Source organism: Nelusetta ayraudi, unplaced genomic scaffold (assembly GCF_046127955.1).
Source record: "Nelusetta ayraudi isolate G7.1 ecotype Tasmania unplaced genomic scaffold, CSIRO-AGI_Nayr_v1 ptg000168l, whole genome shotgun sequence".
NCBI lineage: Eukaryota > Metazoa > Chordata > Actinopteri > Tetraodontiformes > Monacanthidae > Nelusetta > Nelusetta ayraudi.
This window is the reverse complement of record NW_027466218.1, coordinates 2,945,287-2,961,379: the sequence shown is the minus strand read 5'-3', so window position 1 is coordinate 2,961,379 and position 16,093 is coordinate 2,945,287. Positions and strand designations below refer to the sequence as shown.

At 45.2% G+C, this 16,093-nt stretch overlaps 1 protein-coding gene across 1 annotated transcript in view; it reads right to left on the bottom strand.

Moving 5' to 3' along the window:
* The window catches only part of suclg2 (succinate-CoA ligase GDP-forming subunit beta), a 74,057-nt gene that overhangs the window by 48,347 nt on the left and 9,617 nt on the right, over positions 1-16,093 (bottom strand). The window contains exon 2 of the mRNA XM_076014229.1: positions 10,502-10,643. Coding sequence (XP_075870344.1) covers positions 10,502-10,643 — 142 coding nt within the window. The remainder of the gene's footprint in view (positions 1-10,501; positions 10,644-16,093) is intronic.

Genomic DNA, 16,093 nt, shown 5'->3' with positions numbered 1-16,093 from the left:
GCCAGACCAATGCTTGCCTGAAGAAGAGGAGAGTGCAAACCTTCAGTCGGGAGCTAATGCGGCTGCAAGGAGGCCACGCTGCTGCCCTCGTTTTTTTTTTTTCTTTTTTTTTTACTTACAACTCTTCTGGGGGCCGCCGTCTTGACGGCCACAGAAAACTGAAGACTAACATCTGTCTTTCTCTGCGAGAGGGCGGCCCGCCTGACAGCTCTTCTGTCCATCATCAGAGGCCCCCGCAGGCAGTGAAGGTGGTGCGGGTAAAAATACCTGCAGCTTCCCCTGGCCGACTCCCCGTGGGTGTTTTTTTTTATTTCCTCTGAAATGTGATCAAAGTGGCAAACGAGGACACCGAAGGTCCTGCTGCCGCACGACCCGTTTGTTTTGTCCATTTTCTTTACTTTTTTCTTTTCTTTTTTTGATACCGGAGTTTGGGGGCGCGGCGCGACCAGCGACGTTGATCACAAGTGACAGAGACAGAGGAAGCAATACATCGGTGGAGTGGTGTTGCAACAGGGCAACAACAGACTGAAATACTGTTGAGGGGGAAAAATTAAGGGCGATGAATTGAGGACGAGAAGAGCAAGGAAAAGAAAAGGGTCACCAGAGTGGGCAGCAGCAAGAAGTTTTGTTTTGTCTTTAAATTTTCCCTTATATTAAATAGTCAAAGTAATGCATGGGAGAATGCAGCACATACTTTCAGGAACCGGTGGCAACACCACAGCAATGTTTACACAAGAATCAAGCTTCAGTGGTGGAGGGTCCGTATCAACTATAAGCAACTACTGTGTAATGCAAAACGTGCATGAAGTTACTCTCAACTCCATCTTAAAAACATCCATGTTGCTGGCACGGTGTTTTTGACACCGTCGCCTCTCAGCAACAAGGTTGCAGGTTTGGAAATCTCTGGAGCACAAACATGCTGTTTTAGGCCTATGGTCATTAGTTCTCTGCAGAGTACGTTGCCACAAATAAATGAAAGTTCACAGGGAACAATACGCAGTTGTCTGAGATGGCGGTCGCTGTTGTCTTAAGGACTCAACATGTGTGTGTTTCTAATTTGAAATACACTAGATTCCCTCAAAACAACTCCAAACTGTCTCCTCTTACAACTTGGTCATCTCATTTGCTCTGACAACGATATTGTGTAAAAACATTTAAGGGTTAAAAGCAAAGTTTGCTTCTTTTGTTTCAGACAGCTTGATATCACGTCGGGTCCTTCGGGAAGCATCAAGATTCCCGGTCACAAACTCGGCCATTTGCATATTCTTTTGAAGTTCAAGCGCCCCGTTGCAGAAATCAATTTTGCCTGAGCAGATGAGCAGCTGCCTCGGTGTCTGAGTGGACAGGGGCCACAGAGAAAGAAGACGTGGGGCTCCAGCTGGTGCACCAACAGTGGATCCCGACAAAGCTGCGAGAGGGTCGTCTCATCCCTCGCTACTTCAGATAGAGACCGAGGCGAAAGGAAGGGGCCATTGGCTGAGCCAACTACGCCGCTAACTGCTATTGTCAGCGCTTTTCACCGGAGACCCGGCTTTATTTTTTTTTTGAAGGGGAAGATGAAAGTGGTCTTAAAAGGCTCTTGAAGTGCTGGAGTGCGCACGAGGCGAGGCGACTCTAGTGGGGATGGCGAATGAGGAGGGAGGGGATGGGCATTGAGGAGAGGTCTCGCCATGTTACATGTTTCCACCATGTTTGACAGTTAATGTATACGTGTCTGTCCCCACTAGGCAGCGGTGAAGCAGGTCCCACGAGACCATAATGTCAAGAACAGCTCTGAAAAAGGAAAAGAAAATAATGTTGTTTTTTTTTCCTCGCTGATCCGTCAATCATTGACCGAGGGGCGGGCTATTCAAACAAAGTTTAGCAACTTGCATTTTAAAGATCTAGAAAAATGCTGCGTCCTCCTCACTCAGTGCCATGTCTATCATTGCTGTCTAGTTGAGAATATTTCCACCAAGCCAAGAACTGTTCCTTTTTAAGTGATTACCAGTTGAAGTGTCTGGATTTACTTTTAAGGTTAAGACAGAGACATTCCGTTGGATGGAACACATGCATGGAGGTGAAAAAAACTAAGATGGGCTTTGGTTAAAGCCAGAGAATCTACAAGATCGAAGAACGGTTGCAATGACATTGAAAGAAATGGTTTGCGTACACATCTAATCACGGCACGAATAATCACGACAAAGAGGAAGAGGAAAAAAGAGGAAGAGGAAAAGGCAACGGGAGATCAAGTGTAAGGAAAATCAAAATCACTGCATTGCTTCAGACGAATTCACAAGGCAATGGAGCATGTAATGGCCTTAATAAAACATGCAATTTAGGGGCCAGTATTATTCGCGTAATGACTTTATCATTGTGCAATTGCCGGGGACACGGTGACATAAAAAGAAGAACTGAAGCATGAGTGACGCTAATGTGCCGCAGTAACACATCACTTCTCGACGCCCACGACGTGGTCAGAAGATATCTGTTTGATTTGTGAAGCTGTCCGGCAGAGGAACGCTTTAGGTCAAAGGGTGCAAAATCCCAGGGCACATTTCATACGTGGGGAAAAGGCAGCTGAAATGAATAGAACAAATAGTGTTGTGTTTTTGTGTGTGCAGTGTGATGTGTTCTGTCTTTAAGTATACACATCTGTAAGTGTGTGTTTGCTCATGTTCAAGTTCAGAATTGTTTGTGCATTTTAAATTTAGATTTGAATACATTCCTATCAAGACCGTTTTGACCAAATTTCAAAAATTCTTTCAGCCATTATATTCATAGTAGGGTGAGGTGGCGCTGTTCCAACTTTACAGTCAGAGGGTTATTACGAAGCACGAAGGGGGGCGGGGTGGCCGCTTGATAAATGAGTATTGCCTCATGGGAACCTTCCCTGGGACAGGCTGGTCCCTGACGGAGGTCTTTCCCAAGCAGCAGTGGGCCACAACGAGCTCTGATTGGACAAGGAAAGACTTGCGATGGGAACTTCCGACACGGGATGTCTGACCCTTTCCCACTTAATAAGCTTTCATGCCTGAATCATCCGCCAAGGCACAGGAAGTAACTGTGTCAACAGGGGAAAGACAGCCTAGCGTGTCCCAGTCCAACCTGTGAGGTTGGAACTTGTCTAAGATGCAGGCATCATGCAGGTCCTCGGAGCGGCATGTGATGCTTATGTTGGGAAAACAGCATTCCTACAACAGATGGCGCAGTCAAGGCAGTGTGTTGGGTTAGTGACGGAGCATATGGTGTTTTCTGGATGATGTCATACACCAGTGCCAGGGCCCCGTCGGTGGTGTAAACGCTTCTCTGCACGCTGCCAGAGGAAGCAGAACTGTTGGAGGGGGGGTATTGCAATTTAAAGGCACATTGGGTGTGAACAGTTGTATTGCAGCACGGCGTGAGGCTGTAAAGTCAACAATTTTGTCGACTTCACAGCCATGCCATGATCAATGCTATTATCTAATAGCACCGATGGAGAGCGGGTTTTAGCGTGAGCAGCAGCCAGTGGCCAACAACACTGCCGGGCTCAGTCAGTGCGCCACTGCTGTTTCGTTTGTCTCAACCACCCACCTGTTGATCTTGATTGGTGTGAAAGTTTCCAAAGTCCTGCAGTCCCCAAACTCAAAAGACTGAGGTACTGAGTCTCCAGCCGTCGTAAAATTATTTAAAGAGGAATAAAAGCATTTGGGCTACAAGAGGGCTGTAGGGTTCGTGCTTGGTTTACACACAGCCATGATCTAATGTCATGCAGTTTAGTCTGATGGATGTGTGTTGCCTTTTGGTCCTGGCCTTAGTGTTATACTTTGTTATTGACGTTTTTGCAAACTACATGAAAGGATGACATTGTGAGATGACAAGACACATTTTTGAAGAACTCACCGGTGTCAAGTTGTCAATGTCACCACCAACTACCGGCCTGGTACAAACACTCTTGTTCATTTACACTTGAGCGTGCAAAAAGAAGGCCTTTCTCAGGTCTAAACCCTTTCCTGGGATGTTTGGTTTTCGTCTTGACCTGCTTTTGTGTCATCCATTTTTCAAGACAATTAGCATTCAAACTAGACAAAATCATTTGTGTGTAGTTGCTGATTAAAGTTACAACACAAAAATCTGATCAAACAACAGTGGACACAAGGAACCGGCAAGACTCGGATATGGTGCAAAAAAACAAGAGCAAAGCATTCATCTCCATACCCACATGAATGGGCTTTATTTCACCCTCCCCGTTGTATTCACTTAATGAATCTTAAATTAAACTAGAAAGTGCTGCTAGCGTTGCGTGAATATATGCACAGATGACAAGCCATGGGCACAGAGGGGGTCTGAGCCGCCGCAGCGAGCAAGCAACTGGATGAGCAGACAGAGAAACATCACGTTAGGATCAGTGAAACAACAGTGCTGTTTGGCCTCAAGCTATTTTTATTTACACATCATGTGACGCACAGTGCAAGTCTCATTTACTTCTCCTTTAAGAGATTCCGAATATCCCCAGGTAACTAAACCAGAGGCCTCTGCTACCTAAAAAAAAAACCAAACAAACACACGTATAGCAAGAAAATGTTTACTTTTTTTTAAGGCTGTAACAGATGTTTCCCCTCAGCAAACGACGTTCTTGACAGTCTGAAGCAGGCCGCGCGCTGAAATTGATGGAGTGAATTCTTATAAGACGAGCGTGTCCTCTCACACAAATCGCTCTGACATAACAGCGCCTGCAAACACACACACACACATACATCCACACACACACACCTGCCTCATCAGTGAGTTAATGTCAAGGAGGCTTGCTATTATTCAGTGAGCCCACATATCAAATGAACCAATCCCTTTAATAAGCACACGTGAGACTTGACAGCCATGCATGAAAACTGCTGTTTACGCTGAATATTCATCACCCAGTTAAATAAATTAAAAACGCTTCCCACTGCTGATAATTATCATTCTGGCAGCTAGGCATCGCCGAGAACAAAGATGTGAAAAAAAACAAACAGATTGAGAGAGAGAGCGACAGAGAGAGAGAGAGAGAGAGAGAGAGTGGTAGGTAATGAGACTGAGGTGGGAAGTGAAAGAAAAAAATTTAACTCCAAAAACTCGGGACGGTGAGATGGATAGAGCAAATACCCAGAGACACGGAAAAAGTGGCACTGCAGCACAATTTTTTTTTTTTTCCCCTCGAAGAAAAGTTGGGGGGGATCACAATGGCACGGAAGGACGAGGCATTCCGGCACCGCCGATATGAGATGTTCATAAACACGGGGGGCATTTCGTTCCCATTCATCACCGCCGCTCCGCACACGGCGAGGATAACAATCCGGAGCGATGCCTCCTTCCGAGTGCAGCCTTGTCAATGAGTGATTGCCGGCTGAGGTGCGAGACACGGCAGACGCGACGCGGGGGCCCCCCCTCGCTAGCGAAGGCGAGCCGGGGAGCGAGAATGTGCTTTTGATTTAGAATTCAGACTGTAAATCCATCAAGATTTGTTCAACAGATGCATCTGTCAGGCAGGTGGCGACACACAAAGTGGACTGTGTAATCGCATTCTCTTTTCGCCGGAGCGGGGCACAGGTGTTTCGGCGCACGTGCACACCCGGAGTTGGGTGCCTATGGTGCTCTGAAGACTGAGGAGGAATCTGTATTCATTATAGGACAATTTTAAAACTGGTAGATAGCAATCTGATCTTGCACGGAACCATGCACGGTCGTGCGTGTCCGCTGCATATCCCTGTGAATAGATGGTGTAAACCTGGTGCGCCTGCATACATCTGAATATCTAATCTGGCATCTGTAATGTATTTGCCTACATGAATGCAGAAGAAAGAGCAATTCAGTCTTGAGGTAAAGTTACATGCATACAGTGCATACATATGTATGTATTTATGTATGTATGGCTGTATGTACGTATGTGTATATGTGGGCGGCAGCGTTGCTCACTGATACCTCACAGTGAGGAGGTCAGGGGTTCGATTCCCAGGTTGGGAGTCTTTCTGTCGGGGGTTTGCATGTTCTCCCCCGTGTGTGTGTGGGTTCTCTCCAGGTGCTCCGGCTTCCTCCCACAGCCTGGAGTCATGCCTGCTTGGCTAATTGGCACAGTCACACCACGGTGGCGAGCGTGCACGGCTGTTTGTCTCCCTGTGTAGCCCGGCGTTGACACCGTCCAGCAGGCACCTCAACACCGAGTTCAGGGAAAAGGCAGATAGGAAGTGGACGGATGTGCATATGAAGCTTTATACAAAGCCTGTTTATGTTCCGTTGATGTGAACGAATGAGGCCCCAATGGCCACAAAGTAGTTTTGCATTTGTTAACATTGTGTGTGCATCACAGTGAAACTCGAGGACAATGTCTTTTCCTGGTTGCAGTGGATTGATGAGGCGTCTTGGCTCAACACTTACCTTTATTACAAAGCCTTTCATCAGTCGACAAAATGCTTATTTTAAGCAATGGCTGCTATTTCTTATTAATGAGCGAGCAAAAGTACTCTCTTAAGAGCACTCTCTCCGTCTCTCTCTCATTCTTTACTTTGCTTGTTTGTTGAGCCTAATGAGGCACCGAGCGAAATGGCTCGTAACACAGTTGACAATATATGTTTTTAATGGGTTGAGTGTTTTGGGATGCGGCTCTGACTGTAGCTTTGAGGGCTTCCACCACCACCACCCCCCCACCCAGAGGCACGTCGTGGATTGTGTGGAAATAGAGACACTGCAGAAACCTGAAAACAGTGTTCCGGAATAAAAATATATTTCTCCTATTTGCATAAAAGAAGACAGAGAGATAATGAGGAGGGAGGAAACAAGAGGCCTCATGCAGACCATTTACACTTGAACATAATATAAACACCAATTTTTTCCGAAAGCAAAAAAAAGAAAATACTTGATGACTGAGAAAAGTTACGCAACGCAACTTCAGGGCCAAAAGTTCATTTTTTCCAAAAGTGCAGCACGATGCTTCGGCTGTCACCAACACAGATGCACACACACAACGGGAAGATTAAAAGCTCGGGGTTGAGCGTCCAGATCTGGGTCGGTGGTTTTTCGGACAAACAGCAGGAGCTGCCGTGCCATTCGCCGCGTCCCACTGGGACCGACGGTACAAATCCTTGGATTTCTCTGGTAACTCGCCACACGGCGCCACCGGCATGGAGCCACAAAAATTCCGAGGCCGGCTTTCCATTAGCCATTAGCGAGTATTGAGTCATCCATCTGCCAAAGAGCAAACTCACACTGGGAGATGTCACTGGACTTAAAGGGAATCAGTAGTAAATGGCCATTTCTTTTTCTTTTTTTTTTTATTGTAGGGGCCGTTTACACAGGAACAGATTTTTTTGAAAGTGCACATTTTCAAAAACGCTCTTGAAAAGAAAAGTTTACCCGAAGCCGTCAGAAAAATTTCTGTTTACACATAGACACTGGAAACGATGCCAGGCCTGGTGTGGCGTCGCAAGTTTACTCCCCGAAGGCGGAAGAAGAAGGAGAACACCTGAAGCACTCTGTGTTTAAAGAAGCAGCAGCTCACTAACAACATTAGGACAACTGAGAACATAAATAAAGATCAAAAAACATGCAAACTCCACAAAAAAAGGCCCCAGGCCCCGGGAATCAAACCCAGAACCCTCTTGTGGTGAGACAACAGTGCTGAGCACTGCACTACTACTTGGTCATAATTGGGCAAATTAATCTCCGCTGCAGCCCACTTTAGTCAAGTTACAGCACTCCACTGCACAGGAAATGAGTGACAGGACGTTCTACATGGCGTAGCTGCAATTGAACCGTCAACTGTTTATCCACTTTAGGGTTAAGTGGGGGGGCTTAAGAGTTTTAAATGTTTGTGTATTGGTGAAAACAAGCTCACGTTAACACACAGGCACTTTGTGTTTATCAGTCTATTTATTGACTGCCAAATGTTTTAATGGTGGTCTACTAAAAGCATCAGAGGAGCCGGAGGCAAATTCCCACCTGCATGAGTGAGCAAACATACTGTTTTGTTTTATTCCCACCATGGTTGTTTCTTACATATCACTTGCAGCATAATGCGAGGTGTCAAACACAGACGGTGATGCCGATTCCTCCAACTGCAAAACGTCTTTGCCATCTGCAGCCCAAATCTGCCAGCGGATCTTTTTTTTGTGAGGTATGAAGCAAAAGAAAGACGTCTGTGAATCTGTGGTGAAATGTCTTTGCCTGGCTGAGAATGTGAAGTGCGAACGTGGCTTCGGTTTGTATTTCAGCCTGGCAGATTCAAACTGGAAGGGTTGCTGATCTCCTTCCTCGAGCCCTCCAACCCTTTTCATGGTTGACCGGGCTTGGCCCGTGTGTGGGCCGCGGCACGATCGCGTAAAAACATGAAAAGTATGTAGTTGAAGAAAAAGAAAAAAAAAGCATCAGATGCTGCCTTGCATGTGCTAAAAAAGTATGCCAGCGCTAGTCGGGGTACAAAAGAAACTTACACACAAGCGCACGCACACTCTCTCTCACAAAGTAGACGGTTGTGAAAGCTTAGTGCACAGAGATGAGAGTATAAAGCAGTTCTTAAGCACGCTGCGGGAATAAAGAGGTTGTTTCACTAAGTCACCCGCAAGTTACTGCTGCAGAAGCAAAATTTTGCTTTGGCACCTCTTTCAGCGGAAGTAGCTTTACTTGAAAGGGCTTTCATTATTGAAATAGTCACAGTCCAATTCAACTAAGTAATAATAACAACAACAACAACAACAACAACCCAAATTGCTGCTGTGAAAGTTTTTACTATACCAATGTTCCCTTTTTTCCAGTAAGTAGCCTCACAGCCCAGGAACTAGCCAAACACTCTTGAGGTTGCCAGAAAAACAGCATATTTAGGTTCGCACCGATGCTTTGTTGGACATCACACATGTTTGCAAGAGGAAAAAAAACAAAGGCAGTCTCAGAGGGTGGAGCCACAACCCAGCTGTGGGTGGTGTCAAAAACCTGCAGCATGCTTTCAAGCAACCGTTTTTCATAATTTTTCTTCCAGTCGGCTTTAATTTCTAAACAAACGGGTGACATCCCATTGCTTCGTTTTGATCCATCCAATTTGAAGGCTCCGACTCTTTGGTATAAAATCCTCTGGCTTCGCTCTCATTTGCTATATGGGCCCTGCAAATATGTGCTTGTTAAGACACATACTAGTGTAAAAATACAGACCAGATTGCTCTTTTTTTGTTTTCTCCTATTCAGTTTATCTTTCTTTGAATGGTAACCAGGCCCGGTAGCGAGGCTCATGGGGTGCGCCAGCGCAGACTCACACGTAGAGTGGCACCTTGCCGCTTGACAGCCAACATGAATGCGCCATCAGAAAGCTACTGCAGTCATTGGCAGCGGACACTGAATAAAATATAAAGCCGAGGGTGGAAATCTACACTGTGTGTCTTCGCCAATTTTGTGTGTGGGAAGAAAGTGGAGCAGAGAAGGTAGCGGGTGTCAGAGTAAGTTATGTGTGGGTGCATACTAATTTGCGTAAAAACGTCTTTGTTCATGCGAAGACGGTCTATTTTGTGAAGATCCGCGATGAAATAAAATTCTTTTATTTCGACTGCACGCAAGAATTTATAAGGAAGCCGGCAGGGAGGCGACAGTCTCACTTCTTTCCGATAATTAAAATTAAATAAAGCACAAAAAAAAGAGAAAGATTATGCACGCAAATCACGAAGCTCAACACAAGAGGTTGTGCAACAAATTAGCACGGATGACTTAATGATGAAAAACCAAACAGGCACAGCCGTAGAGTCGGTGAGGCGCGGGCTGCAGCACATAATCATACGGCATCAAGACAAGATTAAACTTGATAAAACTTCAACCCTGATTAGCCACAGCCATTTGCACATCATGTAGCAAAACCATAGAATCAGGCGGCACAAATTGAGTGTTAGGCAACAGCAGTACGATTACAAGAGTGCAATTAAACAGCAGCAGCAGCAGTGACGTGACAGCTTGCAGGACGCCTGCAGCCACCTTGTTAGCAAAGAGTCGATGTGGAAAGAAAAACAAATAAATAATAAATAGACTTTTTTTTTTTTTCAGAATAATATTTAGTCTCCCTCCCATCAAGACGCCATCATGTTCCAGCCAAAAAGGACAACACGCAAAATATAAAAACAACAAGAACAAGAATGAATACAGAGTTACACAGCTACTGTCAGAAGTCTGGGAACATCGTGTTGCATTCCAAACCTGTTAATGCAAAAAGGTCAGCCTGCCGAGAGGCCAAATGGACTTTATTACTCTGAAGATTAAAGGAAATTGTTGCGTAAAGAGTTGAAAATTGGGTAGCAAAAAACAAGTGCCGGTAAAACTAACAGGTGCCATCGTCATTCATTGGATGTTTCTTGGGTCATTGGTAAATTCCTACAATTTCAAGGTGCCATAAAGCAGACTGGATAATGATGAAGTGCATGACCTTTTTCGGTGTGTGTGCGCGTGTGTGTGTGTGTGTGTGTGTGTGTGTGTGTGTGTGTGTGTGTGTGTGTGTGTGTGTGTGTGTGTGTGTGTACATGCGCGCAAGGCCTTTACTCACTGAGCCTCTTGGCAGCCTCCAGGGCCTCGGAAGCTGTGTCAGCCACGTAGAAACGCTGGACGGCCACGCCGCTCTCCTGCATCAGCTTCTTGCTTTGGTACTCTTGCAGATTCAGCCATCTCCTGGGACTCAACCAGGTGCACTGGAGGGAAAGAGGGAGCAGAGGGACACGGGGAATTGAGTGCGGAGGGCTTGCGAGGCGGTGAACGCAGTGTCGCAGGAGAGGCTGTCCGCTCATATGGTTGCGCAGTGTCGTATAGAGAGCCTTATAGACCTTATTGTCCCTCAAAGGCTGTGTGCTTGCTGCCAGTGCACTGGACTCGTGCAATGTATATCAAACATCCGCACCACTTCGGACGGATTTGGCAACAGATCCTAATGCCCAATTCAGATTCAGTGGCTGCATACACAACAAGGACGCGAGTAGAGACCAGCCACAGCAGCAGCAGCAGCAGCAGCAGCAGCAGTAGCAGTAGCAGCAGCAGGGTAGTATCGACTGACATAAAGAAAACAAAGTCACAATTAAAAGCTCTGGCTTCCCAAAGCATACCTAAGGTCGAACATAATATTATTTGAGAGTAACTGACATTTTTAGGTTGGACTGTTCTGGGCAGGGATTTTTAAGTGAAAGATATAGTGCGATCCAGATAAAGCCGGCTAACTGTTGCATTCCAGAACAGGCTGGTGGTGATATGAGAGAGCAGCGAGTGCGTTCATCATACATTCTGCAGGGCTTGAGGGACAGAAGCAGACAATATGCATGTTCAAAGCGAGGAGAAAGAGCAAACCCTTCACTAACCCTGGGGGTTCGCAGCGGCAACTCGAAATTTCATTGACACACGATCCACAATGCCTGCGAATATCCGGCATTCCTGTTCAGACTACTGATGTACTGGTAGATTCATACATTTGATTCTTTTTTTTGTCCTGCTTACATGTTCATTTGTGGGCCGACACTTTCAATGAGAAGGTCGGGGGCCTTTCTGTGTGGTTTCCCCTGTGTCTGTTGGTTCTCTGCAGGTACTGAAGCTACCTCCCTCATGCAGATTAGTTGATGAAAACACTAAATTTTAATTTTGATGTGAATCTATGTGGCCTAGAAATAAACTTGTGACTCGTCCAGGGTGCCTTCCTCTCCAGGCAATGTTGGGATAGGCTCCAAACCCTGGACCTGGAGTGCAAGCGAAGGATTTCCAACTCCACCTTTCTTGAATTACCTCTCAACTCTCTTTCCCTCTTTTTAAATCCAGGCTGCAGACAGGGTGGAGCTGTCAGACACAGGCTGTCAGCTCCAGCTGTTGGTGCTATTAAAAACATATTGTTTTGTGTTTTTCTTTTTTTTTTCTTTTTTGTAAATGAATAGGTGACAAGGATATGTCCCAGATTTGAGTCTCTGCACCAGTGCACGATGCTGCAACTACCTTGTACCTTGTGTGTGCGTGCATCCGACACGCATTTAGAAATGAGGATAGCTGGATCGTCAAAAGGAAACAACTCCCATACGCGCATGTTAATGACATGTCAGTCAGTTTTAACAACGTTTTAACGCGCAGGTTGTTTTTTCCACCGAGCGCCTCTCAGGGTTCAAACCTAAAAGAATGGAACATGACACAGGGGGATACGAAAAAATATTAATGGCTAAATCATTTGGTTTGAAGCGACAACAGAGCCAAGGCGCTACTCTGTTCTTGTCCAATCTCTTCCATCTGCAACACCAGTCCAGACTCTGCCTCTCTCTTTATTGTTATCAGGAACAGGATTAAAATGTCAAGTACACGGGCATCAGAGAGAAGAGAGAAGAGAAATATTGGGTGTGATTGGAGCATATTTGAGAGGAAATGATAAGACAAATATTATTTTATGACACTACAACCAGAAGTAAGAAGAATAATGTTTCTACAAGGGTTCTACTCTTTTTGTTTTTCGGTTCTTTCGGTGTTGTTTGTGTATTCTGTCCAATGCTTCCAATGTCAAGGAATAGCGACAGCGGATGCAGTGTCCACATCTTTACTTGGACACTGCTGTTTAGTGTGACCTACGTAACCAAAAAGCTCAGTATTGGCATTAATTAGCAACACCATTTCCTGCTATTTTCCAGTCTACCATTAATATCTGATAATATTTCACAAACACAGATAGGCCAAGAACTGAACGATGACACCCACGGTTGCAACTGGAACATGAAACATGTGACAAGGCGGCGAACACTTCACGCATGCACGCTGTGTTTGCGTTTTTTAGGCCTTGTTTGTATTCAAGAGCTTCAGGATGGTGTGCCACGCAAATCTTTTTTTTTCCCATCCTTCTCTCTGTGGATCACTCCATCATTCATGAGTGGAAAAGAATAGAAACACAGGAGGCAGGGAGTGGGGGGTGGGCTTGTAAAGGAGTGTTTTGGTTTAACATCTCTTGATGAGGCAGCCAAATGCAACCCCAACTAACCCTTCATTGTCGGGACTGATTGGAGGCTAATTAGCCTGACATGGCCACTCTAATAGGGAGCCGCTGAGCCAAAGCCCTGTTTTCCACCCTCTTAAAAACTAAGCCAATCATCAGTGGGCCTCGACTGAGAACAAAAAAAAAAAAAAAAAAAAAAAAAAAACCCACTTGACTGGTAAATCACAATTCATGCCAAAGCAAACTCTCCCCGTGCCACAGCACAGTGTATTAGCATGCTTTCAGCGCCACGGCTCTCCCGAGAAGCTGCTGCGAGACTTCATTAAGGATAAAATAGGTTGTTTTGCAGCAGAACAATAGACATCGCTCCACGCCGGCCTCTTCTCTCGCAGAACTGGAAAACTGTAATGAGGGCCAGACACGGGTCAGGACTGCAGCCTCGTCCACAGCGCCATGCCTTTTTATGGGCTTCAGCCGCTGAACATACTGCGCTTCCAATTGTAACCCACTGAGGCTGCAGGAGTCTGGAGGCAGGGCAGGAAGAAGGCCTGTCACAATAGTCAATAAATCAATTTTGTACAACATATAAGAAGGAACTTGTTAGTTCTGACGGCCCCTGTAATTTCTATTTGCAGACAGCACATTTTTTTTTTAATGCTTTTTCTTGTTTTATGTTTTTATTTAGTTAGGATGCATACATTTTCTTCAATAGATTTTAATTTGACAGTTGAATTAGCACTGAGTTAGTGTACATGCATGATTATGCTATATTATTATATCAATGGGAAATCGATCTAAAAACGACATTGACAATTGTATTGTTGAAATCACAATAATTTCTGGGACAATATATCGTTCAGCAAAATGTCTTATCGTGACAAAGCCAGCAGGATGACTTGAAAAAATTTCAATACATACAGGACTGAAACTTCAAAATAAAGGAGAAGAAAGAACAAAAACTATCTGGGGAGGAAAAGACTAAATGGACCTGTCTGCTGTAGCCGGAGCGTATCCCATGACCTTAACAAGCTAACAAGCTGCAGAGTAAGTTTTCCTCTCTGTTTTGCGGGCTCATTTGGCTGCTGTCAGGTGCCTGCAGGGCTTCCTCTTCCAAAACATCCAACTCCCCGGCGATTCTAACCGTTTGCCGTGGGAGAATCAGTGGTGCTGCCTGGGCGCGTGTCTCCGCCCGTCAATCTTTTGAGTCTACGGTTTACGGGAGAAAACGGTGAGCGGATCCTGTTACAGATCCGGGTTAAACGGCTTTTCAACGGCCGGTCTCATCATATCACACCAGGCCTTGACAAGTCAGATACACGGGGTTGAATTTTGGCTCATACGACTTCTAAATTTGCTGTTTTTTTCCACCAGTGTCAATGAGCCTTTAACAAAGTGTAAAGCGCGTGACTGTAATCGAGCGCACATTAGTTTAACTCCCCGATTCACCAGGATTCATATTTGTTTTCCACTGAAGAGGTGCAATTAATTTACGAGAATGCAGACGTCACATCAAAGGTTAACAGGTTACCATTTACAAACCCTTTGTATTTGAACCAAACTTCCTTCCTAACCCATAGCGCCGAGCAGCGTGGATCAGCGCGAAAAAAAGCAACTATGCAAACTTCCCCAAAAGAGGTGCTGATAACCGGGAAAGTCTTGTGGGGCTGCAGGTGTTCCCCCAGGCACTGACAGTCTCCTTGGGCAGAAGAGAATGGAGAAGTAACAACGGCACTTTCTGCAACGTTCCAACTCATAAACAGTTTGTATTAAAAATGGGGAAACTAGTTTTGCAACCAAAAAAAAAAAAAAAAACGCATTAAAAGTTTATGAGCTGTGTATAGCCAAAGGTTTGACGCAGCAATAACGGAGTTATTAATTATGACAAAATACTGTTAGATAAGAGTTTGCATGATTCATATAAGCAGTGCGTTCCTTAAAAGAAATTCTTGACGACGCAGAACTCGTGTTTTATTTACTCTCGACAGCTCAGACTGAAAAAATGTGACGTTACGAGTGAAATTCCATTTCAGCAATGACGACCATTAATAGAGGATAACAACTATAATTTACCATTGCTACACAATACATTTATGACCCTCAATTCTACCCTCCACTGGCTCACCACTCTCCCTACAGAATAATACCGTCGATCAATCTGCAACAACGTGCACAGTTACAATAGCATCGTGCAAGTCACTCCTGTAAAGTGTGATACTTGTATCCCCTTCAACCTACTCGTGAGCAGAGCTCAACGCTCGGCCACTCCCAGCTATACAGAACCTTTTCTGACCAAAATATATACTTAAAGGATATATAACGTGCGTGTTCCACATCCACTCCGAGCGGCAGCGAGCACAGTGAGGCAGATGCCTGAACGGCCGCGGGCAGGCGGACAAGCAGGAGGCTTGGACGGCCGTCTCCCGGGACACACTCTCCACACTAATTATCATCAACAGCACTCCAGAGAGAGAGAAGTCTACCCAGTGCTCCTACCTATCTACCACAACTCTGGCGCACGCACACACACACATGCATGTTGAGCACACTGGAGAAGACACACTTAAACAAATCCAAACAAAGTCGTAATGCTCTGACATTAAGACCAAGATGACATCAATATTCACAGAAAACTTCCATACACACAAAAGCACTCAAGATTTCTCACGCGAATGCATCCGAGCGATGAGAAGTAGGGCACGGTGACAAAAGAGACGAGTGACAATGGTAAACAGCTATACACTCTATTAATACACAGGGCGGATGAGATAAAATCAGGGTAAATAGAGTAGACGTTTATGGGATAGTGCTCATTTACTCTCCATTTGTTTGCCATAGAACCACAGAAAACGAATCCAAGTACGCCGGCCTTCGCGGAGACGCGGCGCGTGGATACAAATGGATCCATCAGTCGGCATCTGTTTGCTCAATCAACTTCGATGGATGCAAATTTACAACACAGAGCCACGCTATCAGCTTGGGGGTTTTGCTATATTAGAAAATTCCTGGAAGGGCTCCATTATTGTTTTGTTTAGAGTACATCACTCACTCCTACACAGCCTGTGAAAAACGCAATGAGTGCGGTTAATGGCAATATGCATATCAGTATATATTCACCTCCAGGTTAATAAAGAAAGTGATGAAATATTTAGGGATTGAGGGAGCTTTTTCCTGACCTATATTAAGTGTATTATTACT